The sequence below is a fragment of the Magallana gigas genome, chromosome 3 (genome assembly GCF_963853765.1).
Source record: "Magallana gigas chromosome 3, xbMagGiga1.1, whole genome shotgun sequence".
Classification (NCBI taxonomy): Eukaryota; Metazoa; Mollusca; class Bivalvia; order Ostreida; family Ostreidae; genus Magallana; species Magallana gigas.
In genome coordinates, this window is record NC_088855.1 from 20,871,657 (window position 1) to 20,899,514 (window position 27,858).

General features: G+C 34.5%; 1 protein-coding gene and 1 long non-coding RNA gene across 7 annotated transcripts; both read right to left on the minus strand.

The window, feature by feature from the left end:
- Positions 1-176: 176 nt before the first annotated feature.
- LOC105344732 (uncharacterized) lies at positions 177-1,613 on the minus strand. Its single transcript, XR_010711926.1, has 2 exons — positions 962-1,613; positions 177-636 (listed from the first exon to the last, which is right to left on the minus strand). It is a non-coding gene; the product is annotated as an uncharacterized lncRNA (long non-coding RNA).
- A 3,246-nt stretch (positions 1,614-4,859) lies between these two features.
- LOC105344730 (SNF-related serine/threonine-protein kinase) lies at positions 4,860-26,944 on the minus strand. Of its 6 annotated transcripts, XM_011452597.4 has the most exons (8): positions 26,185-26,944; positions 18,523-18,664; positions 15,343-15,546; positions 14,115-14,297; positions 13,431-13,448; positions 10,126-10,632; positions 9,092-9,214; positions 4,860-8,100 (listed from the first exon to the last, which is right to left on the minus strand). In XM_011452597.4, the coding sequence occupies exons 1-8, from the start codon at positions 26,792-26,794 to the stop codon at positions 6,918-6,920; spliced, it is 2,970 nt and encodes a 989-aa protein (XP_011450899.3). In that variant the 5' UTR covers positions 26,795-26,944; the 3' UTR covers positions 4,860-6,917. The 6 variants fall into 6 exon arrangements, with proteins under 6 accessions (XP_011450899.3, XP_011450900.3, XP_065934928.1 ...); XM_011452598.4 differs by lacking the exon at positions 13,431-13,448; XM_066078856.1 differs by lacking the exon at positions 10,126-10,632.
- Between the last annotated feature and the right edge of the window lie 914 nt (positions 26,945-27,858).

Consider the following 27,858-nt stretch of genomic DNA (forward strand, 5'->3'; position numbering starts at 1 on the left):
GTCAGTTGTTAAAAAGTGACGTTATAGACGTAAAGCTAGAGAATTCGGAATTGGGGGGGGGGGTAATTTTGCCTATGACAGCACACATGTTAAAAAAATGCAAATATTGATTCAAAATATATACAGCCTTAAAGATTTCGCTAGACTTTTTTTATTTTTAAAAAAGTTCAAACAGATTCAAAATAGCTGTTTTGACATTCTAGGACGACAGTCTCCAACCGGCAAATGACGTTCTGCTGTAAATGTCACTACGGATGTTCCCCGCGTTGTAAGCGTAGGAGCCGTGTGTCCTTACGTAAACATCGTCATTCTGGTTTATGTATACGACCGCAGTTCCGGTTATTGTTTGATCTTCCGGATCATGCGTGCGCATGAATGATGCACCTTTTGCCACATTATTAACAACCAGTTCAAAAGAGTGTTGAGAACCTTGTGTCATGCGTACGGTCCAAGTAAAAACGTAATAACCAGGCTCGGGGGCGATGAATACTCCAGTGCTGGAATGATATCCATTGCCTTTGTTTGTAATGGCCGTGTCGAATGGAATGGTGTGTTTAATTCCGGGTATGAAGTCACGAGACATGTACGCATAAAACGCAATGACAGTTTCTGTCTCTCTTTTCTCAGTGGCTGAAACTGTAAAATACACATCGAGTTATAGAAAAACATACTCAAACTTTATATTTTCTATCTGAATAAACAAAGCAAACAAAAATAGCATTTCCTATTAAAAATCTATGAACTGAAGATTTAAGTAACATATATTGTTTCATCTTGCAGTTCATCTGGATATATTTATTCATTTTCGTGTTGGGAATACCGTACTAATAATTTTCAAATTAAAATTTTAGTTAATGATTTATAAAAATGCGATTTACAATTCACAAATGCGAATACAATTTAATAACATAGTTGATTGGCCAAAATCGGGAGAACAATTGGAAAAATTTGTCCTATGTACCTTCATACATAATAACATCATCAGTGGAAGGGAATTTACGAGGAGCGTCCCTGGTTCGATTTTTCCGGATACCGCCATCACTTGGTACACGAGGATTGCAATTTTTTTCACTTATCAGAGTCTTGTACCCGTCTTCTAGTGTCTTTATTCTAGCACGGTCAATAGTCTGGGACAACAAAAGGTCAGAGATACGCTGGTCCTGGTTAGAAACAAGGTCCTTTAGCTCAAGAACAAGCGCTCGCAATCGTTCAACATCCTCTAGAGTTTTCTCCAAAATATTTTCTGTTGACCGCCCCTGGGTTTCAAGAAAAAGGAGGCACAGCACGAACAAAGGCAAACCTAACATAGTAAACTAACTGAATTTCAACAAAAGTGAAAAATAAGTTGGCAAATGATAAGTCGTAACTAGTACTGCAAGTCTAAGTGTGACCAAAATCTGTTTCTTATCAAGTGTCAGGTCATTGTTCGCGTTTAAGGTGCAAGATATTGTATTTCGCTATCATGGCATACCAAACGTAAATAGCTACTTTGCGATAATGAATTATATTATGAAAAAAATGTATGTCTTGATTTCTGGTCTAGGGTGTATATGCAACGGTTGTTGTGGTCTGTCGTCAGGACCCGACCATATCATTCTGTAGAAGTTTTGCATGTATTGCTGTAAATGTACAGTTTTCAGTTTGCTGTGTATTCTATTGAGCATTTGTTGCGAAAAGCAACTACTGCTAAATCAAATATATCACTTCATGTGATTCATATATGAAAAAAGGATTGATTTAAAAACAAAATCAGAAAATTATGATAAACGCTAAATATAATACACTTACAGAATCCTGAAAACGATAACAATGGAACAGGCTATTTTGTCTGCCACGCATTTATCGAAATTCCTGGCCTGTGTTCGTTTATATGTTGGAATACATCTGACACTTTTTGAATATAAGTATCAATGTCAATTAACATTCCTCTAAATGTGACTGCTGGTGTGCCATTTAGGTAGAGATCAAGTGGTGGGATACTAGAGAAACATTTACAATTTTTTAACCATAAATTTCTTATTGAGAGAAGTTTGTCAATACGTCAAATCACAGAGATACCCGACTTATCACAAATATCATGCTAATCTCTAACAAATTCTTGCTAAATCTATGATCGTTCATCCAGGTTTCCACCTCTTCAGAAAAGTGTACTTGTGCAAACTCTCAGATGGGTAAGATTATGCGAGCTTTCGATGCTTTTGAAAAGTAAACTTTCAGCTGCAGTATATTTTTCCGCTGGATATGAAAACAAGAATGGAATTGTTTCTTCTTTTCTCTCAATTTGCATTGGGCTTGGAAATGATTTCTCCGATTGCCATTTAGACAAAGCGAAGGGGAATAAATACTTTGCATAGGCAGATCTGAAACCAAGTGTTAGATATCGTTTTGTCTGAATAAACTTGGTCAAAAGCTGTTTAAGAGAACATTGATTTTTAGGTCGAAGAACTTTGAAGTTTAAGCAGGTACAGTTATCAACCCTAATGGTTCAGTCAGAGAATCAACTTTGAGATTTTTTTCCAAGACTTTCCAAATCTCTTGAGAGTTTGATCAGCTGACTTGTAAATAACATTGATGTATGAATGAGTTCCCAAAGTGCTGGCACAGAACAAATGCATCTCTTTAAATGATCCCATCTTTTTAGAGTGTCTTGATCGGTCTTGAGCGCTTCAAGAATAAACGAAAATAACGTCACACCAACCTTAATTCTTTGAGCAAGGTCGTTAGAGAAAAAAAATTATCAATAACTATTTCTGGTTTTGTACCAAATCCTTCTGTATCGCATGCTTTATTATTGGAATAGTGTGAGCTTGTAATACCCGTGTCTGGCTCATTCATATCATAATCCACTTCAATTTCTGATATGTTTGCTTCATGGATTTTTGTTTCATACGTGATTAATTCCATGTCAAGCACCCTCTTTTAAAACGTGATCAGAAGCGCTTCTCATCAAGTCAGAGGTCAAGCTGTAGTATTTTAGACCATAAGCGATTGGAATGGAGCAAGACATTTGTGTAGAAAAGTCCCTATTCTTATTTGTGATCACCAACCCTATTATTTCCGTTGTTCTTTGTCTTAAAATATCAAAGATATTTCAACTGTTGCTCTCCCAATCAGACACTATTCAATTTATTGTACTGAATGTCCTAATTTCAAAGAAAATTTTAATTGGCTTCTTTAGGAATGACGTGAATTCTACGGCGAACCGTACGCGCATAATTTATGCGCATGTAGCAATCCGTTGTGTTACCCGTTGCAAAGTCTGTTGCTAACGTTAAGGGTAATAGAACGGATTATTAACTGCGCCTAAACCAATAGATTTTAGTATTTATCATGAAAGTATAATAATATATAATGTGGTGCTTTCCCTTGAGTATGTAATATAAATTAGCCGATCTGTGTTTAATACCAATATTTCAGCAAGGTACTGGCATCCGAAATAATCAGAAAGACTATAATGAGCAGATGTTTACTTTTCTGATAGAAAAGTGCATTTTATTTCGACATTACTTCATTATTTGGCCATACCCTAATACTTCCATCCGGTGACGCAACACAGTCATGTAAAGCTGTGTAACTGTCATGATGGGTAATGAAAAGCCGTGTTGGTGCCATGATGTGTATTGCAATGCAATGTTAGTGGCACAGGGACCAAGCCCGTTTTAACATTAATTTCAATGTAACCATTAATCTTGACCCCTGGACTAATACTGGGGACCCAAGATGGTTTTAAAGTTAAATGTAGAAGTATATATGGAAAATGTTAAAAATCTTCTTCTCGAGAACTACAATGCATCAATTTGTCAGATAACTACGTAAGCATCCTCAAATAGTGTAGATTCGAAATTATAAAAGCCGTGACCTCAATCTAATACTGGGGCCCCTAGAGGTGTTCAAAATTTAGCATAGAAATATAGAGGGAAAATGTTGAAAAATCGTTTTCTAGGGAACTATAATGCTTCAGCTTGTGAGATTACTATGCAAGCACCCTTAAATAATGTAGATTCCTAATGATTAAAGCTTTAGCACTGGACTAATACTGTGGCCCCAAGAGGGGTTCAAAGTTTAACATAGAAAGATATATTGAAAATGTTTTTAAAAAGTTTTTCTCTTGAACTATAATGCTACAGTTTGTGAGATTACTATGCAAGGATCCTCAAATTGTGTAAACTCTAATGTAGTGGAACCAAGAGTTATCTTTCTTGATGTTCTGTACAATCTGAGAGTTATTCCTCTTGAAGTGGAACTCTTCTACGTTCAGTTTTTCAGGCTGTGTACGTGCGTTCCCACCGCAGTGCTACACATTTTCATTTCTATGTTACTATTTATGTTGTTCAAGCCAACCATAAACCTCGGACCAATACTGGGTCCCCAGAAAGGGGTTCAATGTTTAAAATAGAAAAAGCATATGCTACGAAATGTAATGTTACAAGGAACTGCTGTTCAGGTGAGCGATGTGGCCCATGGGCCTCTTCTTTTAAAAATATCGTATTCTTGTTCATTGTCGCTCATGATATTTATTTTTCTTACAGTTATAATAAAGTTAACAGAGGAGTTTTGCTATAATAGTTTTTACGCAAACCGAATCGGCATCCTTTCTGCGGCATATTTCCTTGTTGCATCAGCTTTCAATATGGATGTGATGTCTTATTAATTTAGTGTGTAATACTGATGAATTTTTACCCTTCTTAGATTTCAGAAATAAGTTTTGGCAATATCTATAAAGCAAGACATGATTAATTGTGATTATAATTTTGTGATGCACAACAGTTTTCCCCCAATAAATATAATAGGAAATAGTTCCTGGATATATCTAAATATTCTCTATTTGGAATAATAAAAAAAAAAAACAACAAAGGAAATTGGAGTTTTTTTTACAAGTTTCTATTTTCCATATATCTCACAAATTCAACAAAGCACTTTATCAACACACAAGGGCGCTCTCACACAAATAACAGCTGCTATAGATAACAAACAAAGTCACTTTGTTGACATGGATACAATAAACTATCTAATAGTCACAACAAGATTGATACAGGCTATTACAGTATTAAAGAGATAATTTTTATCCTAATTATCCTTTTAAAATGAAGACAGAAACTGCCCAGCCCAAGCATTGTTGTTGGTTATCTAGTGAATATTCATTCATTAGGAGAGTCATTTTGAAATTGAAGTCATTATTATAAGTCTGACGATGAAATAATTTAAACATGCGATATTACACAACAGTTACATTACATAATTCATATGAACATGAAAATTTGTTGTTGTTGTTTTTAAATCTTCATAAACGGTAAATACAACCCTTTTCAACATGTAGCAATTATAGGACAAGATAGCATTGTAATTATTTTGCAATACATGTAGCTTGTAGTGATTATTATACAATATTAAACAAGTAAACAATTCAAACACTTTCCATGTAGTCATCTATTGTTGATCAGGAATGAAACAATTACATGTATATATTTTTACAAAATGATTGTCAAAATAAACCACCACATTAGGAAAGGAAAGATAACTCTTACTCGAGTGTGAGAAGTTGCCTTCCATTAAAAAGAGAGGTGTGAAATTTCATAAATTTAAAAATCAACATTTGATAACAATAATTCTAAAAATTAATCTGGTATTAAATTGCAAATAGAAATAAAACATGTTCGCAAAGACATTCGGTTGTTTGACGATGAAGGAAAAATTTGCTGGGATCAAATGAATCAACAAACAGCGTTCAACAAGAATTACACACTTCACCAAAAAAAAAAAAAATGAAGACAGGTAAATCATGCAAAACAATCTGGCGAAATTCTCTCCCTCACAACATGTATCGTACTTATCTTCCCCTTAACACACACATGTTTAATCTCTGCCCAATGACACATGAAAGAGTCCTACTTCATTCAGACTATGTGTATCTAGATCTACAATTTGTACTTCCCTAAGTTCCCTATACTACAGTGTCAACTGTGCTATGCTAACATCAAGGAAACCAGCTCCGTGACGTTAACACTAGGACTCTTTATCTACCTATCAACATTATGTACAATAAATATTCAATGATATTAATATTATCTACACAGGCTTTAATGTAGGATAACACTTTGTTTGAAGAAAAAATAATCTCAACAAACTATTTCTTTTCTATTAGAAGATATACATCCATGTTTCTTATTGTTTATTTTCCTCCAGCTAAATTTGCCAAGTCATTCTAAGCTTTTTAATGAATATGCAAATTCCAACTGCTCAAATACAGCCATGAAAAGAAAATATTTTTTGTTTTACACACAAACATCACAAACACACGTCAAGTATTAAGTGTCAGCTTTCTCAACTCATATGAACTACATCGTCCCTGAAACAACCATTACTATGTATTGCCATTTGAGTGATACAAAGATATGATCCCGAAAAAAACAAAAATTAAAAAATAAGGGGTCGACAGACTAATTAAAAATATGTAAACAAATAATTGGTAAAATCTCAAGTCCTTTTGACCGGTAAGATATGATGCTCCACTTGCTACAAATGTGCAGGTGTGTATTTATACACAGTAGCATTTCAAATGACATAGCCCTAATGTATATTGAAGCAAATGAAAAGATCAAAATATCAACCATCTCCTTAACAAAGATCTGTCTTTCAGTTAAAACTGTTGCTTCTTAAAGCAGGATAATGATCAACGAATCAAGGCAATTTTTAAAAGAAAAATTATACATACATGTACCCGCATATTCCATTTTTACAGGCTTATTAAAAAATTGTTGTCAAAGTTTAAAACCAAAGTTTTTTATCAAACCAACTCGGACAATTTATATGCTGTACATTAGGACTCAAAACATTTCAGAGAATTTCAATATGACACAAAGAGAGACAAAAATTAAATAAATATAGTGATGATACAGGTAATAAAAACAATCCCCCCTTCACACAAGAGAGCAACATTTGGTCTGAATTTTGATTGGATGAAGCTTGGAGTCCTGTACATTGCAGCAACTGTTTCTGTTGATGTCCACTTTGATTTTGAGTCTGTTCCCGTACACCTTCCTGCCTTGATAACCGCTGCAGTCGGACGCGCACAGCGAGAACACCTCCTCACATCTCTTGTTCTCTTTGTCGCACACCTTGTCAATGTAATTTCTGGCCATCATTTCCTCCTTATCGTCGGTCTTCATGTCATTGTCTTCAACATCACTATCATTGCTCTCGTCCCCTTCCACAATATACTTTAGACTGTTTTTACTGTTGATGCTTGTCATGCTCAAGTTAGATATGGCTGAAGATATGCTAGTTTCTCCGCTTTTGGATCGACATGAATGAGTATGTTGCTTCCCACCCCCGCCCCCAGATTTCCCCTCTTTGTGACCTTTACTGCCCCCACCACCCTTTCTGTCCTTATTACTACTCCTGTCTTTACCCCCTCCCCCTGTAGCTGCTCTACCCCCACCTAACCCCCCTGTGGGTGGTCCTGACGGCCCCCCATCCGTATCACTAGAATGATCACTACTGTCTCTCCGATGCATGAATTTTGGCTTGAGTTTGTCCTTCCGTGAGCGTTTCTCTGTATCATCAGTGTCACTTGCATCAGAACTGCTACAGCTTGTCACCTTTGACCCTGACCGCTTCTTTCTCTGTTCATACTTCCTCAACACTTCTGGAGAGGCACAACTCCCTCGGCTCATCCTCAGTTTTGGAGAATGCAGTTTATTTGGCACAAAGTCATCCTCCTCCTCAACGTCCGTCTCATTCTCCTCACAGATCTGATTCAACAGCTGTGGTGAACTCGCCACAGACACCAAAGGTCTCTTCACCTGAAATGGCTCGAAGCTGGGCATAATCTGATTGGAGCCTTTCCAAGGGATTCCGTCATCGAGACTTTCGACGGATTTGGCTGGACGGAGTTCACCTGGATCGATGTCCATCAATTCTTCCTCTTCATCATCATCGATCGACTCTTCTTGGATGAGACTGAATTTCCTTGACCCCCGGGACTGGGAGTCTGGTGTTGTGGAGGGAGTGGGGTGGGTCCCAGGAGGGGACACTAGAGACTGGACAATACTGGTCTTTGGACGACGTAGCTGCTCCTCTTTCGGTTCTTTAGATTGGACACTGAAAAATACAGATATAGATGAATAAAGAGTCTAATATTTTCATAGAAAAAAAACAACACATCTTAAATGATTTCACAGCTAACAAAGATGGATTCAACAAATACATTAATGTATAAAGCTCTTTTTATAGATCCTTTATTCCAAATTAAATTCCACATGGTTTTTTCTGCTTTACCTTTAACTTTATATAACCAGAGTCAAAATTAGCAAAGAAACAACTGTTACATTGTTAATTCTCTGAAACATGCAATACCCAACATCTTATAACAGTTTTAGACAATTCAAGCACTTTGTTAGCAGGGTTACACATGTTGTAAGGTGGATATAATCAGTACACGTACATGTGCATAAGGTTTGGCACATGCTATTAAAATATGTGAACCTATATTTATCAAAAAGTAAACTGTCACAAGGAAATCAGATTGTTTTTTCCCCAAGTAACAAGTACATTTATATCTGCAGAAGGACATATTTTATACTTGGAAAACGTGGGGAAGTAAAATTATGAAAAACAAACGAGAGCACCTTGTTCTTCCAATAAGACAAGAATTATTTGTATAAATGGATATATATCATCTAAATAACATATATACTTTCAGTGTATACATAAAACACAAATCAAACCCCTGATAAAAGTCTCCCCTCAGAGGAGGCCTGGTTGTTAAGAATATGACTAGAAATCATTAGATTATACATGTAGTGGAATATATAATCACACTAACATATACACATTAAGGAGTACCAACACAGTTACGCATAAAAAAAATACATGTAGTCAATACAAGTCTAAATCTGGACAAATGATGCTTAGGATTACGCAACTTGTCACACAGTAACAACATGAACTACTTGGTTGTCGTGGTTACTAGACATTATTTAAATGATAAACAGATATTATAATGCTGATCATTTTTAGGTAAATGCATCATTAGCATGCAGCAGGGATACATTTACCATCATTCGGATTTTAGTTTTATTTTTTTTTTTACCAATCAGACTTTGTCTTAGATTTTTTGGCCTTTCCCAGCTTGCTTTTGGTGGCTTTGACTTTGGGGTCAGGAGCATCGGTATCGAGGATGTTAATGGTAGGTACCATTCTTGGTTTGGTGCCACTTGATGAAGAAATCAAGGCAGAAATGAAATACATCATTCCAAAAGGATTTTTTCCTCTCTTTCTCCATTCCAACATGCTTACATTGAAAAGTACCATGCTCAATTTCACAACACCTAGTTTCTTCACAAGATCCTTATCCATTCTGAGGTTTTTAAAACATTTTAAAAAAAATAATAATAAAATTCTGAGCCTATTGTTTGGTTTTTTTCCCACCAGAAATTATAAAATGATATGTCATACATGTGTGATAAATATTTAATGTTCATTTCATTTAAATATTGGCTTCAACAGCTAGTGTTACTCTGTATAGCCAGTATTCAGTAAGCTCCATTTTTCTTCCAGCATGCCGTGTTAAAATGTCATAAAAGCAAGCACTTTCATTGATCATAATAAATATGATTTTCTTGATAAGAATGCAACATGCAAAATATCCAAGTTTCGCTCTTTCAAAAACAATGCATATGCACCATCTTCTTAGAAGTTTAAAATTGAAGTATATGAAATGAAGAAGCAAAACTGCAATGTCATTGCTTAGTTGCATGCGTAATCAAAGCAGTAAATGATGAGAATGTGTGGGTTCTGTATAAATGTTGCCTAGGAGTACGTGTATGATTTCATTCATTCATTATAAGAACAATATTGGTTATATGTGTGAAATTGTAAAATAGATTTTCATAAATGTTAATTTTTGTAAGATATTCCAATTCAATTACATGCTGAGCAAATATGATGAGTTTTAACCAACCAGTACCCAATCATATTAGTTTCGTTTGATTATGACATGCAAGAAACAAATGGATTGAAATGTCTGTGACATGAGAGGATGACGCAATTGACCGAGATTGGAAGAATCTCAGTTACGACTAAACCAAGCAAACAGCAGGCAAAGAATTATAAATAGATAATTACAGTTTATCCTTGGAAGATTTGGGGGGTTTGAACAGTCCAGTAAATCTATCTGGTGTGGTCGGTTTGCCAGACAGTTGAGCAACTTTTCTCTCAAAAAAGGACTTCAGAATTTGAATTTTGGATATGGGGGCAAATCCTTTTTTCTTGCTATTGCTAGAACTCTGGCTGATCTTATCAAGATCTGTTGAGCTTCTGGAGCCAGTGAGCACCGTGTCCGGAATAGTTCCGAGGGACGGCAGGAATCTGCGTATTCCGGTCTGTGGGCTGACACTTCCAGACCTCTGGGCGGCAGCTAGTTGAAACACAGGACTTGGCTCCGCCCCAGTTAAACTTCCTGATCTGTCGGTCTTAATATTAGACTTAACTGCTCTACGGTCTAGGGTCATACTGGTTGTTAAACTTTTCATAAAATCGTGTCGGGATTCAACTGGAGGAGGGCTAACCGGAATATCAAGTGCAGTTTGATTAAATAAGGGAGCAGTTCTGGTCTTCTTTACCTCAGTATTGCTTGAAAAGAAACAAACATTTGAAAAAAAATAAAAAATCTTCAAAACCATGAAAACTCCTCTAAATTTGTATGATCTACAATACATTCACTTAAAATGCATAAAAACTCAATGGTCTAATTAAAGAATAATAATATATGTGCTGCAAAGTAATAAATGAGTAAAAAAAAAATATTTCATTGATTAAATAGGTAAACAAAGTTGTTTATAAAACACAAAAAAAGATTTAGGTTAACCTTGAAGTATACCAAGCAGAAAATTTCTGGATAGATTTGATGATCAATACAGAGCAGCAAGAAAGCTCCTCCATGTGGCAAAAATAAATTCCCAAAATAGTCAACAAAGCCGAAAGCGCAATAGTCAATAGTGAAATGTCAACAGATATTGACGAAGTACCGGCTCTAGCAATCTGTGCGCTGAAGCGGTGTATGTGGTATTACAATGGAGAAAAGATAAAAAATAACACCTGAAAAATTCAATAGGCATCTGAAGAGCCCACCTAACTGTAAAGATTCATTGCAATTAGCCGACCAATCTCCCAAAATTCAGAGAATGCATACCACTTTGAAGGAAAAGTGGAAAAATACTGTGGAATCAATGTGCTATTTTGTAGTATAAATTCAAGTAAAAGATTAATTGAAAAAAAAAACCCCCACAAGATTGCCGTTTTGAATTTGATCAAATGGTAAAAACTGGTATTTATTACCACAATGGTCAGATTGGACCATGCTCTGTGTCGCTACAAACTGATGATGGGGGGTTACTGAATGATGCACTGGAAAGAAGAAAGACAAATTACAGATTATCTGATGTCATGCTTAGAACTTGGTTTAAACATGTTCGAAAGAGATGTCATGACAATCATACATATGTGACATCGTCTTGTGTCACCATACACACATTAAATGTAATGAAATAAAAAATATCATATGACGCATGCTAATAATGCATCTTTTGCACATGTACAAGAACATGTATATATTCCTGCAAACCAAGCTTTGGAATATTTGTGTCACAGTTAATTCAAAGAACACTCTCTCAGTTTCAGTGTGCACATGTACAATTTCATTGAATTGTTATTTTCATTAGTTTACTCATACTGATGTATATCAAGTTGTCAAAGTTAATTTTATTCTCAATGAACATGTATGAGTGAATCATTATTTGAAGCATATCTCTTCACCCTTCATCAAGTGATTCTCTATGCTTTATTCTATCAAACCTAGTGGTACCTATGTCTAAATCTATTTATGATATATTTGCAATTGCTTCATTAAACTTGGGCACAATGTGAAGTCATTTTCAAAAATGTGATAAATACATTTCCTCAAACTATAATATATGTAGTTAGGTACCTATCCTATAACTGCATAAAGTTAAACTGACAAATTTTCTCCTATTTTTCCTTATTACTTATTGATTTTCACAAATTTCAATACATTTTCCACTAATTGATTCCCATCAACTTTAATACACAAAGTAATAAAATTGTTGCATTCTTAAAAGTTTCCATTTATAAATCCTTAAAATTTCATGCGTAGACATTTCCATTGTTATACAAATATCTAAAGTGAATAATTCCATAAATCAACACACATAAAAACCTCAAAACAGACCTCACTCAAAATAGTTGTAAATTGTGTGTTTGACAACCAATACATAAAGGAAGAGTTTGGATCTCAACGATCTTTCTGAAGAAGAAGTTGACTGTGGTTAAAGTGGAACGTATGGCCGACTCGGCTTATCTCAATCAATAAGCCGAAGTAAAACTGCAATTATCAAGTTCTCAGGAACCTATTCTGGACGATACAGACCTTCTAATGACTATCCAATCCAATAAACAACACCCTTAAAGAGACGAGATTGAGATTGAATGCCTAATTTTGTCTGCAGGACAAATTGTATGTGTGTCATCTATCTAAAGATCTGTCAGACTCTTGAAAAGACCTAGCGAAAAGATATATGGTCCGTGTAAATCTAAAAAAAAAAAAATGATGCAAATTATATGCATCTGTAAAATATTCATGACCTGGACATTTCTGGAAGACAGTGATTAAACACAGGCACTGATAGACACTTGCAGAACATTCTATACCAGACACTTTTAAAGAGGCACAAAGATTGTCTTTCATATCACACATAGATACATAATTGAATTCCAATTCAATCATTTCAGTGATATCACATACAAACAAAACAAATGAATTGAATAAAAGATCTAGAAAGAAAAGGTTTTAAATTAATGCCTTAATATGAGCAATATGCATGAACTTGCAGCATGTTCAAATGATTACATTCAAACACACCATTCCATACATACTGGGGTTTGGGGGAAACGTTCTTGATAGTCAACATCTTGAACCCCCATTTCTTCTTTCATTTCAACAATGGTGTTGAAGCTTCGTCTATGAACATGAATTTCATCTTCCTCTATTGTAAGCAGAGATCTGGCTTTCTTGTGTTTTCTGGAATTAACTTTTCAGGTTCAGTCATTAGGGTTTCAAACCCTCCTGTTGTGTTTGAATAAGAGTTTCAAGAAGCAATGCTCAGAAACAGTCAATACATGGCATCATTAATAGCAAAGCCTGTTGCCTTGACCCAAAGCAAGAATCCTAGCAGAGAACTTTGGCTAGAGCATTACCAAGCGATTCAACAAGAGATCATACATATCATAATCCAGAGTATATATTTATATACACAATTAAGAGAGTGAAAGTTATAAGTAAATAGAGAAAGCAAAGGCCAAACGTTTAGTATCAGCATTGACATTGTCCATTTTAAAAGAATATACTTCCTTACCCATAAGGAGAGGTGGCACTGATAAGGAAATGAAAATAAAAATATCAGAATATATATAAAATGAAAATAATGTTTTGATCATTCATATTGGTTGACAGTGATCATGGTGTATTATGTATGACGGTTATCACTCGATTGCATGTATCAATATTATTTTATGTAAACAGTTTGTTTCAGAATACATTACAGCATTTTGCTGTACATTTGAGACATTTTTCTCTGAGTCACAATTTTTCATGAGTAAGCACTTGCTGGGCTTACCATATATTTTTTTTTGCAATAGAAATGGAAACCACAATTTTTTCCACATAAAAACAAAGTCTAACTAATGACCACAGTTGTCAGATCAATAATCTTGTGTCAATTTCTAAGAAACTATAAATGCACAGATTAACAAACAACTGGAGCAAGTCTTCTGTCGGGTTTTCCTCCAGTTGTTTTCCACTATCAGAATCTCTTTGGCAAGTCAAAATGCAAACACATATAAGGCCTATTACAATATCTAAAAAAAAAAAAATACCAAGAAAACAACAAACTGTTTGAAACATCAATTAAAACCAACTTTTCTCCCTTGTTCTAAATTTCTTCACAAACAGGGCTACATGTACATAAAAGACAGGAACAGTGCTAAATCTGTACATCTACACAATATGAATGTTTTCCAACCATTGGTGTGTACCATACCGAGGAGAGAGGGAGAGCTCCAGGTTTGGCTTCAGACTGTGGGCTGGACTGCTGTGATCAGCGGGGGCTGAATGCTTGCGGATTTGGGCCAGCGCCATCTCCTGGTGGTGACGCTTCAATTTGCGTTCGGCCAGCAGATAGTAAGTGGCCGTTATATGATCGTACAGGTCTCTGTCTAAGGATCTATGAAAAAAAAATATTAATATAGTCTTGGTTGATTTTTTTCATAAAAAAAGATATACTCCTATAGTAAAACATTGTTATAAAGGGGCTCCAGGGAAAACAAATTTTGATTATCAATAAATGTCATGATTTTGAGAATGAAAATGACTTCGATGTAAGCATGAATTTGCCATAAAAGTGATCACTCATACCACATTTTACTGTTCGTGAATAATAACAAAAGAGCAAAATATTACATTTCAGTATCATCTTGAGCGTTTTATTTTCTTTCCTTATTTCATTATCATTTTGAGATTTCCATTATATTTAAACTTGGATGCTTCTTTGACTTTAATGGAATGATTGTCAAAAAATGACACTGCATTTCATACATTTGTCATGAAAAATTTTCAGATTAGAAATCCTGGTTATATGACGTAATTTTTTTTCTCTGCAAGAGACATGATTCTTCCAGCCTCCCTCATAATGATCTCTAGTGACGTCAAGTCTTCAGCGCCACGGATTTATCATGTCCAATTACCCGTATTTTAATTTATTACTTTCAGAGACAATGTGTGAAATGGAAAACCAATCCCACATTTATGCCAATATTACATGAATGAATTTGATAGCTGCAGAACTAATATGCGAGTATAAACTGGGTTGGAGCATTTATGGTTAATGAATAAGCGTAAGCTAGCTGTCCAAAAAACATCATATGAGTATCAATTCTGTAGTTATCAATTTCATTTCCTTTTTCATTTTAATCAATGCATTTTGTCTTTATATTACAAAATACATAAGAATACATGTATTTCTTAAATATATTATCTGCTTCTACTCTTACGTTTCTTCCAATAACAAAAGACATCAGTTCAAAGTTACAGAGTTTTCCCTTTTTTAGCAAATAATGGGGCCTGTAGACAATGCTCCTTTCTAGACAAGTTTTTAAAAGAGTAAATCAATGATATTTTACCATTCTATTTGCAGTACTTATATCAGATAAATCTAACAACCATTTTGTTCATGTAAATGCTCAACAGGGAAAGTAAATCGGTTTTCTTACTGGAGAATTTCGTCTTTAGTAGCAATATTGCCCTCCACCATCTTCTCTATGAGGTAATTATGGTCGTCATCTGAGAGGTGTTCCCTTGAGATGAGGGGCACTGAAGGGGCTATGTAGTCACCCATACACAACCACTTGTGGTTCAGAATATCCCCAAGTTTGGCACGATGGACAGGTTCTCTCTGAAGCATTTTGTGTATCAAACTGAAAAGAAACAGCCAAAATGAAAATGACTCCACACAGATTTGAAAATTAAGCCAGATCAGTATACATATGACAATCAATTCACAGAAACTTCCATGTTTACAATATATTATTCCGCATGCACCATTTGTTAAGATATGCTGGTTAACCAAACCTTCATTTACCTGTACCAGAATTTTACCAATAATTTTTAACAGTCAACATTGAGGAATTTCTTAAATTAAAGACATGAGTTATTTCCGTTGCTGTCATGATGTTAATCAACCAAAGTGAACTCATCGTACTTGTTATTAAAGTTTAGCATAGTCTTTCTTAAGAACCCTTATTTGTAAAAAGATCTAGTAATGAACTATTTCTACATTGTACAATTCTATCAAATATTTTGTCCCATATGAATGAAATTTAGTTTTTTTAGGAGGTTTGACCTCAATTATGCCCACCAAGGGGAATAACCTGAACATAAATTCTAATGACCTAGTTCAACCATGCCTTAATAAATGCCATGTACTTAAGTTCAGCTCAAGATTGAATAAACATGCTGATAAAATGCTGATATGAGTTTTTGGATGCTCAATGGCTAATTATTTTAGCAAATCAATAATAAAGCACCTTTTTCAACCTGCACAAAAATAAAGTTGCCTCATCTGCTAGAAAGCACTCTTTTTATATTCGATATTGGCATTCATTTCCTTAATACAATGCATATTTCCTATACATGTATTTTTTGTTCTCAACCAATGTCTTGAGTTCCATACCTTTAAGACATTATAAACTGAACAGGTAAAACAGATTTTTAATTTTTTTTTCTTTTATTTGCTCATACTTATGTATCTCTAAGAAGTGCGTAAAATTATAACCCACAAAACTTGTATTTGTAATCACATCAACTTTGCATTCCCTAAACACTGTTGAGTGTTTTGACATAACACCTGTACAGCAACCTGCAATAGTATGCACCTTGTATACATATGTGTGTCTCATGTAAAAAGAAAAATTGGTACATGTATTCTACAGATTTTCAAGCTAAAGGGTTTTTTTAAGGAGAGGGGTGTTAGGAGATTGTTTAATTATGTTGAATAAAAACATATTCTGAGGTATTTTTTTTCTTCAATAAATGATAAAAAAAAGAAGAAGAAGAAATCTGACACAGAATATCTACAATTAGGTAGTTGCAAGGAACTTTTACAATTATTGATTTCTGTAATTATGGGCGATAATTTTGATGGCCTAACATGAGAAGATATTCCCAGTGGTAGCAATGGCAATATTGATCTCAATTTAGTCCTACAAAGGAAGCTGTCAAGCACTATTTATTGCTATTAATTCCACAAAGGCCTACACACTTTTGTGTCACATTTTCCTCTCCATAAGTGAAATACCAATTCCACTAATGACACCTGAGCACCCATAAAATAATTACCTGCATATGTCAAATTTTAATTACAAAAAAAAAATATCCTTTCAGGAATTGGCAAGACCAAGACCAATATACAAGCTGACAAACAATTGACACAGAACTGCTGACATCAGCAAGTTTTATTCATTCGCAGCACCAAGTATAATCAGAAGAAATGGTAAGGCATATCTAGAACACTTATTATCATAACTACAAACGCGCTTGTCAACCTTAATACCATTGAAGTCTGATTTTCTCCACACTGTGTGTAGAAGACATCATTCAAGAAAGCACAAGGCTTGAATTTTATTCTTTTTATGTAACAAGACATTCTTATAATTCAACACCCCCCCCCCCCCAAAAAAAAGTATCTTTCCCAGAGGGTTCAATTTAAGTATGAGACAATTTCGAACATCACAAACTAAAAAATAATACTCAAAAATTAACATCTTCTTTATGACAGCTCCTAACCTCAAAAATTTTATCTACAGTAGTAGACCTGTTAAGCAAATGCTAAAATTTTTTTATTTCTTGTAGTTTGTGATAGGAATACGCTAAAGGCTGTCAACAGGTCCTTAAAATAACAGCAGGTGACGTCAGAGTAAAAGTCAATGTTGGCTGGTGTTAAAGAATCTGTTAAATGGGATCAAGTTTTCATTTCAACAAGAGAAAACAAACAGATTAGCACTGCACCTATAGTTCATCAGTACAACAACAGTATCATCCCCTGGAGAAAATACATCAAGGATTAACAAAGACATTCTTTTTTAACAATTTCCAACAAAATACTTCAAAGATTGGGTTTATTTCCTGCTTATTTATCTGAAATTGATACCGTCAATGACTGCTGCTAATTCAAGAAAAATTTGTTCATAGACAAGTGTTCAAACAAATGCAAGATATCAAAGTCTAGGAAATTGAAGGTTTACTATGTCAGTACAATGATTAAAGGTGAATGCTCTATCTTATTAAAATGCCAGCATACTGAATGTCTCATCGGACATGATACAAAGATTCTGATATTTCAAAGCAAATGCTGAAACTCACATAACCCCAGCAAGCCATACATAGACAGGTATTCAATAATGCAAACCCATTTCTATATATGTCTATGTCTGCATTGGTTAAAAGTAGGTTTCAACAGATATTTCTTCTTTCAAATAGATGTGAAGGAAATAACAATAATCTCTCAATTTACAGAGAAAATCCCCCCAATCTCCTGAATATTGATGAAAACTGATGCAACTATAGTAGTCAGTGAGGAAGCATTTTTTAGCATAAGACTCTCTCTCTCTCTCTCTCCTCTCTCTCTCTCTCTCTCTCTCTCTCCTCTCTCTCTCTCTCTCTCTAAAAGAATATCATGTACAATATTCTTAATAAACAATTAACAAGTCTTCCATGAACATGACAGAGGCATTATAAAGCCAAAGTCTAATGTTGCCACTGACTCATGGCAAGACTTCATGCGAGGGAAGGTGACAAACATGTGCAACAGTACAAAAGGTCAATCACATCTACACTGTTCTATCTCTAATTTACATCACACAGAATAAAAGAAAATGACTGGCTGTGATACCCACTCTTTGCATGAACTGGAGATGTGATCAGGAACCAGGTATTTGCAGTCCATGATCATGGTCAGAGTCTCGCTGTCGTTGGCCTCCTGGAAAGGAGGCACCCCACACACCAGCATGAACAGAATCACTCCTAGGCTCCACACATCTGAAAAAAAGAAAACCAGATGAAAGTTAGGACTGGACAAAAAGAATATCAGCAAAAAAAAAAAGAAGAGGCTGGGTGGTCAACACATTAACCATCAGATCTGCCTTAAAATTTTGATATGATTTGTTAGGCTGTCTTAAGTTAATTCTATGTTTAACATAACCCATGTGCATAGGTTTAGGAGAAATTGTGGGTTTTTTTTTTTTTAAACCAAACCCCTTGATTTCAATTTTTCTAGTTAAATTTTACTAAAATACTGCAATCTGTGTAAATTTGAAATGTTTAGAGCACATAATGGACTATCAGATACTCAATTGGATTTTCACTAATGTAAATGAGTGAAAATCACTTGTTTGATAAAATTGTTTGTTTTAATTCTATTGCCCTCCATCTTGGATTTGGTATTTTTAAGTGAATTATTTTCCTATATCTTTTTACATGAGCTCTTTTTCTAAAAGATAGCAGTACAGTCTAAAAATGGCCATGGACATCCAGCCCTCTTAATATAGCGAGGTGCTAGGGATGCGCTATTTTGATTTATGAAAACCTTAATTAGTTATAAATATATAATCATATTACAATTACAATAGTTGAGAAGACAGTATAATCAACTTTGCTGTAAGTGTGAATTCGTTATAAGCCTGTTGGCTGTAATTGGGTTCTACTGTAGCAGGCCAAAAAAAAGGGAAATAAAGAAGTTGCTTGTAATTTATTATAAATCATACATTGTATATTCTTGTACATTTTTGTTTTCATTAAAACTTAAACAAGCATGCATTTGGCTAGCTAAAAGTTTGCTGAAAGGACATGTGAAATTCGGTTCACAAATACTTTATCTCATCAGCATGGATGCCATTAAGCCAGTGACAATAATGAAGACATTTACTAATGAAGAATGATGTCAAACCAGTTCCATGTGTCTCTGACCATCATGGTAATGTTCCAGTCATTTGTCAATTATTTTTCACCACATACAGCACACAATTCTTTCAGGCATGCAAAAGATACGCTAGCAAATTAATTTAAAAGAAAGAGAACAAAATTAATTCAGAAGTGAAGTTAAAAAGACAACCTGGTGTGTTTAATCTATACTACGTCCACAATTAGTCTTTGCCGGGCGTCAGAAACCCCGAAAATCAATTCTGTGCTTCTTGACAAATTTGATCTCCTATTGATATGAAACAAAGCATGAGAACCAGACTTAATTTAAAAACTCCATTTACATTGATTTGACCTCTTTTTTGCTGATATGAGTCAAGAGATATTTTTTTTTATATGGATGCACAGATATAAGCAGCCTGTTTTTGAGTCTCGGATAAAATCACCAAAGAAAGAATTGAATAATAACATTGGACCTATCACATCAGGCAGAAATGCTAAGCTGCAGAGAAAACCTTAATTCTAATATGGATTCTTTGGCCATTGCTCTTCCTCCCAGGCTGTAACAGGTCATTCTAGGTTGAAGTAGATTCACACAATAGTGGTTAAACTACTTCATTTACTGCTCCTCTCCAGTAATTCAAGTACCAGTATTTTCCAAGTAATTACAGTGAGCAACAATAGGTTACCTTTATGGACTTCTAGGACCAAAACTACATTGACAGAGGTTTCATCACCAGCTACAGTAAAACTCCTTATTATGGTAGGAACAGATATAGGGAAATCAAGTGAATATATAGTGAAGTTTTGTGGGGTCCCCTGCAATCTGTCTCAATTTCTTCTGAAATCTTACAGTTTAAAGAAACTTGATGTAAAAAGAATTAAACAGTTTCAGCAAAATGGATCTTTAAACCAATGGTGACAACAAAAATAATAAAATATATACCTCTTGAAACAACTTTTTTTGTAAATTCAAAAGCATGACTTCATTTTTATAAGGTATTTGTTTCATCAGAAATCCTTGGATTCACAAGTAAAACGTGCCTTGAGAATTCAATAAACTTATTTTTCTGAATATGTATACAGATACAATGCAATCCCGATAGAATGTATATCATTTAATCTCCCAACAACATAATTTCAAATAATCATCCCCCCCCCCAAATTTTCACCTTAATGAACTTAACAATACAGTGCACACATAAAATGTTGCAATGTTTGTTATCTGAAAACAATGGCAATTGTGTAAACAAACATTTCTTGAACCAAGATGGTCAGTACACACAAGGCCTTGTAATACTTGACCTTCCATCTGAGTAGGGGTGTATCCCTGATAACATCAGCTACTCAGTAAACAGCACTCAAGGCTCCCCACAAACAGACAGGGGCATCAGATGCACTCATTTATACCTACATAGGTCAAAGACGAAAAACCCCACCCAGATATCTAAATGAGGAACTTGGACGTTCAGCAACCTATTACTAGTGACCTAAATATAGCATTTAATTACAGTATTATACATCCTGGACGATGAGAGACCAATGTTTGTGCTGGATGTGATGTTTATTTAAAGGTGCTTACATATATTTCCGATAAAATATGTTTACACTTGCGATACAAGTGACAGTTGTTAAACTTCCTCACCATATTGTGTTTACAAATCGTATTCCTCAATCAAAATTTTATCCAGTCGACTCGGCTAAAAATAGTCCCTTTTGATTGCTTTAGAAGTGTTTACAAATACTGCATTGGAAAAAAGATAACATGGCTCGAGTAATCCAGGTCCAACTGGATCTAAGAAGAGAAGATAACCTTCCAGAACCTATGAATTTATTCTAATAGAATTTAAAACCTGGCATTAAGACTGTAGTTTAAATCTTGAACATGTTGAAGTTCCTTAAAAATATAGGTCTAATTGGTCTTTTGTTCCTCAGATATTTTAGTTGATAAACGAGTCATACATAAACAATTACAAAAGTCATTAATATAAAAACAGATTCATTGAGAACCAGGAGCATCTATTTCACAATAGATCTATTAAAATCATATTTCAGTTTTTACCTAAAATGAATAAGTCTTTATAAACTTGACATAACATCCCAGTCTATTTTTAAATGGTCCAAACAATTCTCGTATTATCGACTCTTATGTTGATTCCAGATATATCTATCATCAATATTACATAACAATATATGTCAACAGACGACACCACCTGTGTAGCTTGAACAGACAGATTCCTTCAAAATGCTCTAGAAATTGAAGCCTTCCCTTTGAAACACTGCAACAGTTGCTAATGTCATAAGGCTTGTTAAGACAAGGAGCCAATATACGGTAGTTAAAATCATGTCATCTGTTATATCTATAGATGACCTCTTGAGAACCTAATAATATCTATGTGTAAAGAGGAACTTCTCATTGCCAAATGTTGCACTTGAAACAACAAGAGCATTTCAAATATTACATCTTTTATCCAGGCTTCTAACATTATAAAATTGGTGTACAATGGAAAAATGGAAATTCACTACAGTCTTTTTCACATCTTTCTTCTAGTTCTAGAGATTCTGTGCTGAACAAGAAATGTCATACCCTATCCTTATCAATCAAAGAAAACATGAGGAAAAATGAAATGGATATCAGCTATCAATCTTGTAGGATGTCACCGAAATAACAAGGTCAACTTGATCCAAGATCTTGCCATAATATTTCCATTCCTCTAATTCAATTGTCCTAATTACCAGATGATTTAACCACAAATTTGCTATTCATGAACATCTGAAACACCGATTTCGACCTTTTAATAGTATGCAGGAAGTGTTAAACAATGACATGGTTATTTTGACAGGTATAATAACGGCCCCTTGGACAAATGTCCTTGTTTCTTCAGGACACAAAATCTTGAGCAGGTTGATATTATCAAAATTCTTTAGTCCATATGTACGGATTACTGTTTAAATATATACGGTACATACACATGTATGAAAAATTCTAATCCATAAAAAGCCTGCAAGGTGGGCTTAAGGGTCTTTTAACACTTGTCTGATTGCTTTCTGATAAAATAACAAGCAAAACTGATCCTTCAGTTGATCATGTCAATCTTCTTAATATAATTAGATTGTTAATACTTAGTTCTAGACATTTTGGGGGGGGGGGGGGTTAAACACTTGTGGTAAATTCTGAATTTAGTACAATATCATGTAGTAATTAGTAAAAGAACATTGTATCGTGGCAAACATCCATTGAAACAAAACATGGTCAAGTTATTCACGACCTTAAATAATCTAAATCTTTTTCTTTCCTTTTTTTGCCCATGAAGAGAGAATTCTTTTATTATCTTCTCCTATGCTATGAGTAACTGGAAGAGCACATAAATGTCAATCTTAGTTTTTTTTTTCAACTCCAAGGGCTTTCCAGTACAAACTTATCATCATAATCCAAATTAGTGCAGCTAGTTTTACTTAGCACTAACCTACATCTACATTTACTATCCCATGTTTTCAGTAGCTCAGATAATACCTTTCCTGGAGGGGTTTGTTTGTGAGTAGTCAGATAATTACAGGTTTGTGGAGTTCCAATTTCTTAGGTAACCATTCAGTAACAAAAATAGCTTCCCAGAATACCCCGGTACAAATGCCATTACCTAGTTTGCGTGGAAGTTCATTTATAGGCAAGCGGTATATACTAGTACTAAATCAAAAAGGAGTGACCCCCCCCCCTTCCCCCAACGAACAGTTGATTCTACAGTACACGTTTTTCTTTCCTATACTATGGTTTAGATGTTTGCATTAGTTATAAGCTTTCATTAAATTACTCAAACTGTTTACATCCCAGTTTTGTATAAATAGCTCCTATTTTTGTGTTTGTGCGTGCAGGTGCGAGTGTATGCTTGTGTGTTTGCATTTTCTCTTCTTATATATGTATTGTCCTGCAAGACCTCAACAGGAACTGATGGTAATGTAAAAAGAAATAAAATACTTACACCTAAACCATCAACATATGTACTAGTTATACATTACTGAATACACAACAAAAAATACCGAAGTACACGTTGTTGATCTTTTGTTTAGACAAGAGCTAGCTTAGGTTTAAAAGAGGATTATCCACAGAAAACAGATGTCCAGGGCTACTCTAAGCCCCAATGATCTCCCAGGGCTTGGGGCAAAACTCATTCATGAACTCACCAGTTCATTCACTATCTCAGTTACATATCTTGATCAGCTGCCAAAATGTTTAGATTCTGGGTTAAAATAGCACAGAGAAAGGAAGCATAATAGTGACAAAATGGCACAGAGTAAGTACTTTAATTTGATGTGTGTCAATTTGTTGTGTTGAAGGATTGGATAAAACAACATATATACTGTACTCCATGTGATGACATCATTAATAATCAATTTTAGGAAGGGGGGGGGGAACAACAACAAAGTCCAACAAATCAAATTATGATTTGCCCTGTTTTCGCATCTCATAAAGAAATACTTGAGGGGAAAAAAATAAAGCATTTCCTACTCCGATAACAGAATTTCCTGTGTGATTAAACTTTGATGTGAAGATGAGATTTCTGTGTTATCTATTTGACTTGGCACATTTTATCAGAAGCTAAAAATACTGTTCTTCTCCTTGTTTACAGTTAAAATACTTTGCAGACATATATTTCAGTCAAAGGGATGCTCCTCTTTAAAGAATGCATATGTTCCAAAGCCATCAACATACTTCTGACACTGTACAGGGAATCCAGTGCCTCTCTCCGTGTATTAGTGGTGTGATGGGGGAAAATACCTAGGGATGGGACGATCCACCGATGCACCGGTGCATCGCGGTATTTATTTTGACGATATTTGGATCGATACATTTACCATTAATACAACGATACCTTACCGAACTTTTTTTATTTTTCAAAAATATCCGAGCTTCATATATCGGCTATTTTTAGTCCGCGCGCCTAATATGAAAGTACAAAGATGGCGGAAAACCTCGTAAAGTTGTCAAAACTGTTAGGAAGCTAAATATGGAGTGTGAAAAACTTTTGGAGTACTTGTTTATGAAAAACTAGTGTACACGAGACTAAAGTAATTTGTAAATTGTGCAACGCTCATTATGAATATAACAAAATAACTTTGGACATTGCGGTAATACATCGGCAGGTTGAATAAATTTTAAACTTTTATTCATGTTTTCATTTAATTGCAATGTATCGTGATATGTATCGTATCGCATCTCATGTATCGTGATATGTACCGAATCGGCTCAGTACAGTATCGTCCCAGCCCTAAAAATACCACCATGCAACCTCTACTTGCTGCAGTAATCTTCACAACAAGTGGTCCTGTCTCAACCTATTATATCTTCATATTCTTCATCACATTGTCAATATACAACACCACAAATTATCAAGTACTGACAATTAAATATGGGGGTGCTGATAGAGGAATGTGGGTGGGTGGTTGTGGGTGATAGGGTGGAGGTGTGGTGGGGTTGAGAGATATTATTCATCCAAATTACCATCTAATTATGATCATAATGTAATTATCACTTTTAAATCTTGATAGATGGTAAGAGACTGATATCATTCATATTTTGTTGGGGCTGAAGGGGGGAGGCTATATCCTTGATTTTAAAAGTAACATTCATAGATGAATTGTTTTGTTCCTTATCAATTTATCAATTGAAATTGAGGAATCAATGATTTATGGATTGGCACATTAATTTAAGCTTTGAAATTTTAATGACAGGAAATCCCGTTTAATACATTTTCACAAAATCATTTAATTTGAAATAATCATTGCCCAAAATATACTAGTATATATACTAGAAATACATTTGATGAACACAGAATTTCACATTCTTGGTAATAAGTCCAAATATACACTGCACACAAATTTATGTTAAATTGTATAGATAAGAAGTCAATCCAGAAAACAACATCATTAGTTGAGTCAAGTATTACACGATTCATTACCATGTGGATAAATCATTTCTCATTCAAAACATTAAACCTTAAATTTACTTCAAGTCTTCTATTTAAAGCTTGTAATTCTATCATAGACAAAGCATTATTCAGCAATGTCAGAAATATCAGCAATATAAAAGTATATTTAGACTCAACTATCAAAAACTTTAATACATTACCAGGCTCTTTGATATAATCTACACTTACTCATAAATATTTAATTTACTCTAATGGCATACCAGAACACTTGGGATCAATTTTCATAGTACAAAATTATGCGTAGATGGGCATCACTTTGTCTTCAATAACATGCATTTAAACTTGGCATCTTAAACCATATCAATACAGTTTTAATCTTAGGAATCTACCCAAAATATGATTAAGACTTCAGGGATTGTACTGATTCATTAAACCCTCCTCCCACCCCCCCCCCCCCCCCAACAAAAATAGTAGTGTTGCAGTCCAAAAGAGATGTCAAAAGAGGCAGCAACAAAAGCAAGTATAATAATATACTTTATAAGGCATAAAGACAGCACTAGAGGTGGTCAAAATTATTTTTAAATAAATGATACAGAGTGAACCTTTGCACGCTATTGTCCAATTTCACACTCCAAATTCTCTCACTGTTAGCACCTTGTGCAGCAACATAAAGATACAATACAATTCATGCAATGTTTTTTTTTGATAATAACTTACCAACAGCAGGTGCATCATAAGAGTCCCCAAGGAGAATTTCAGGAGCAGAGTATGCTAACGAACCACAGGATGTCTCTAATTTCTTTCCAGGGTTGAACATGTTGCTAAAACCAAAGTCTGTTAACTTTACAATGCCTAGTTTTTCAAAGAACACTACGTTTTCTGGTTTCAGATCACGATGAACTACATGAAGTTTATGGCAATATGAAATGGCCTCTACAATTTGTCTAAAATATCGTCTAGCCTTGTCTTCTGGTAAACCTTTATCATGCTTCATGATGTAGTCATACATGTCCCCACCATCACCCAACTCAAGAATGAGATAGAGTTTCGTTTGGGTGTCTATCACCTCATATAATCTCACAACATTGGGGTGCTGGACTAGTTTCATACAACGAACCTCTTGGAATAAATGTGATTTGGAAATCTCATCTAGTTTCGTTTTATCTATCACTTTAACAGCAACCTTCTCATTTGTAAAAACATGCCGGGCTAACTTCACCACTGCAAAGTGGCCCTTGCCTATAGTTTTTTCGAGGTCGTATAAACCTGCAATTTCAAAGTCCGATCTCCTTTGAAACCTGTTTGAGTTGGACATCTTGACACTCATTGGTAATACGCTACTCCAAAAATTCAGATCTGCATTGGAAAATCTTTAAAATCCCTGATTGTTACGTTACCAACATCATACATGTCAATACACACTCCATTTTCGGTAGCTCCGAATGCGCACGAGCACTGCGCAATGCGTCATCAAGCAATACGGAAATAATAAAACCACAAATGACAGTCAATGAACACACGTTTCCCGGGAACTATGATATTTATGATAATATTTTAAAACACACAGATTTCTCTAATAACGATATTTTCTCTCAAAAGGAAATATATGTGTTAATATTACCGAAGCTATCTACATCAGAATTAACAAGAAACTCATCTTTTTGCTTGTTTGTGATTATTTTTGGAATAACTAAAGTTAAACTTAAATTAGGGATTCTCACCCCTCAATGTTTTTGTATCAAGAATTTCTTGAGAAATTTATCATTGAAATCTGTAGACAAAACATACATAAAAAATTCACAGATAATGGGGGGGGGGGGGGTCAGTATTCAAATAACTTATGTTATGTCTCTGCTCTGAGTTATGGCCAATTTAATTTGACCTTTTGTCAGTATATTTGATTGAGCAAACTTATTTCTTAAAATATTGTTTTAAATCATGCACAATGGCCACACTGAATAAAGGGATTACGAAAAAATTATATAGACTATAAGAAGCTGCATAAACTTATTGTGATCTTTTTGCACTTAGACAATACAATAGTTACAATTTGATTTAGAATAAAATCTTTTTGAAACTAGTATAAAGAATTTTATAAGATTTATCCAGTTTGCCTAGATATGTATTTAGTGTCATTTTGACATAATAAGACATGGGGGTCAGTGATGTCAAATTTTAGATATACTCATATAAGGCTTCAAAGGTATAATGCTCGTAAAATTTGGCTTAAAAGTTTTAGACATTTTATATTTATTTGCATGATTTTATGCTAAATGTCTATTACTCTCTCAAGATTTAATTTTGTACAGATCACACATAACCTATAGAATAATTTGTAAACCTATCAAATGTTAAAATTGTGAATAATAAATAAAGTATAATGAAAAGAAA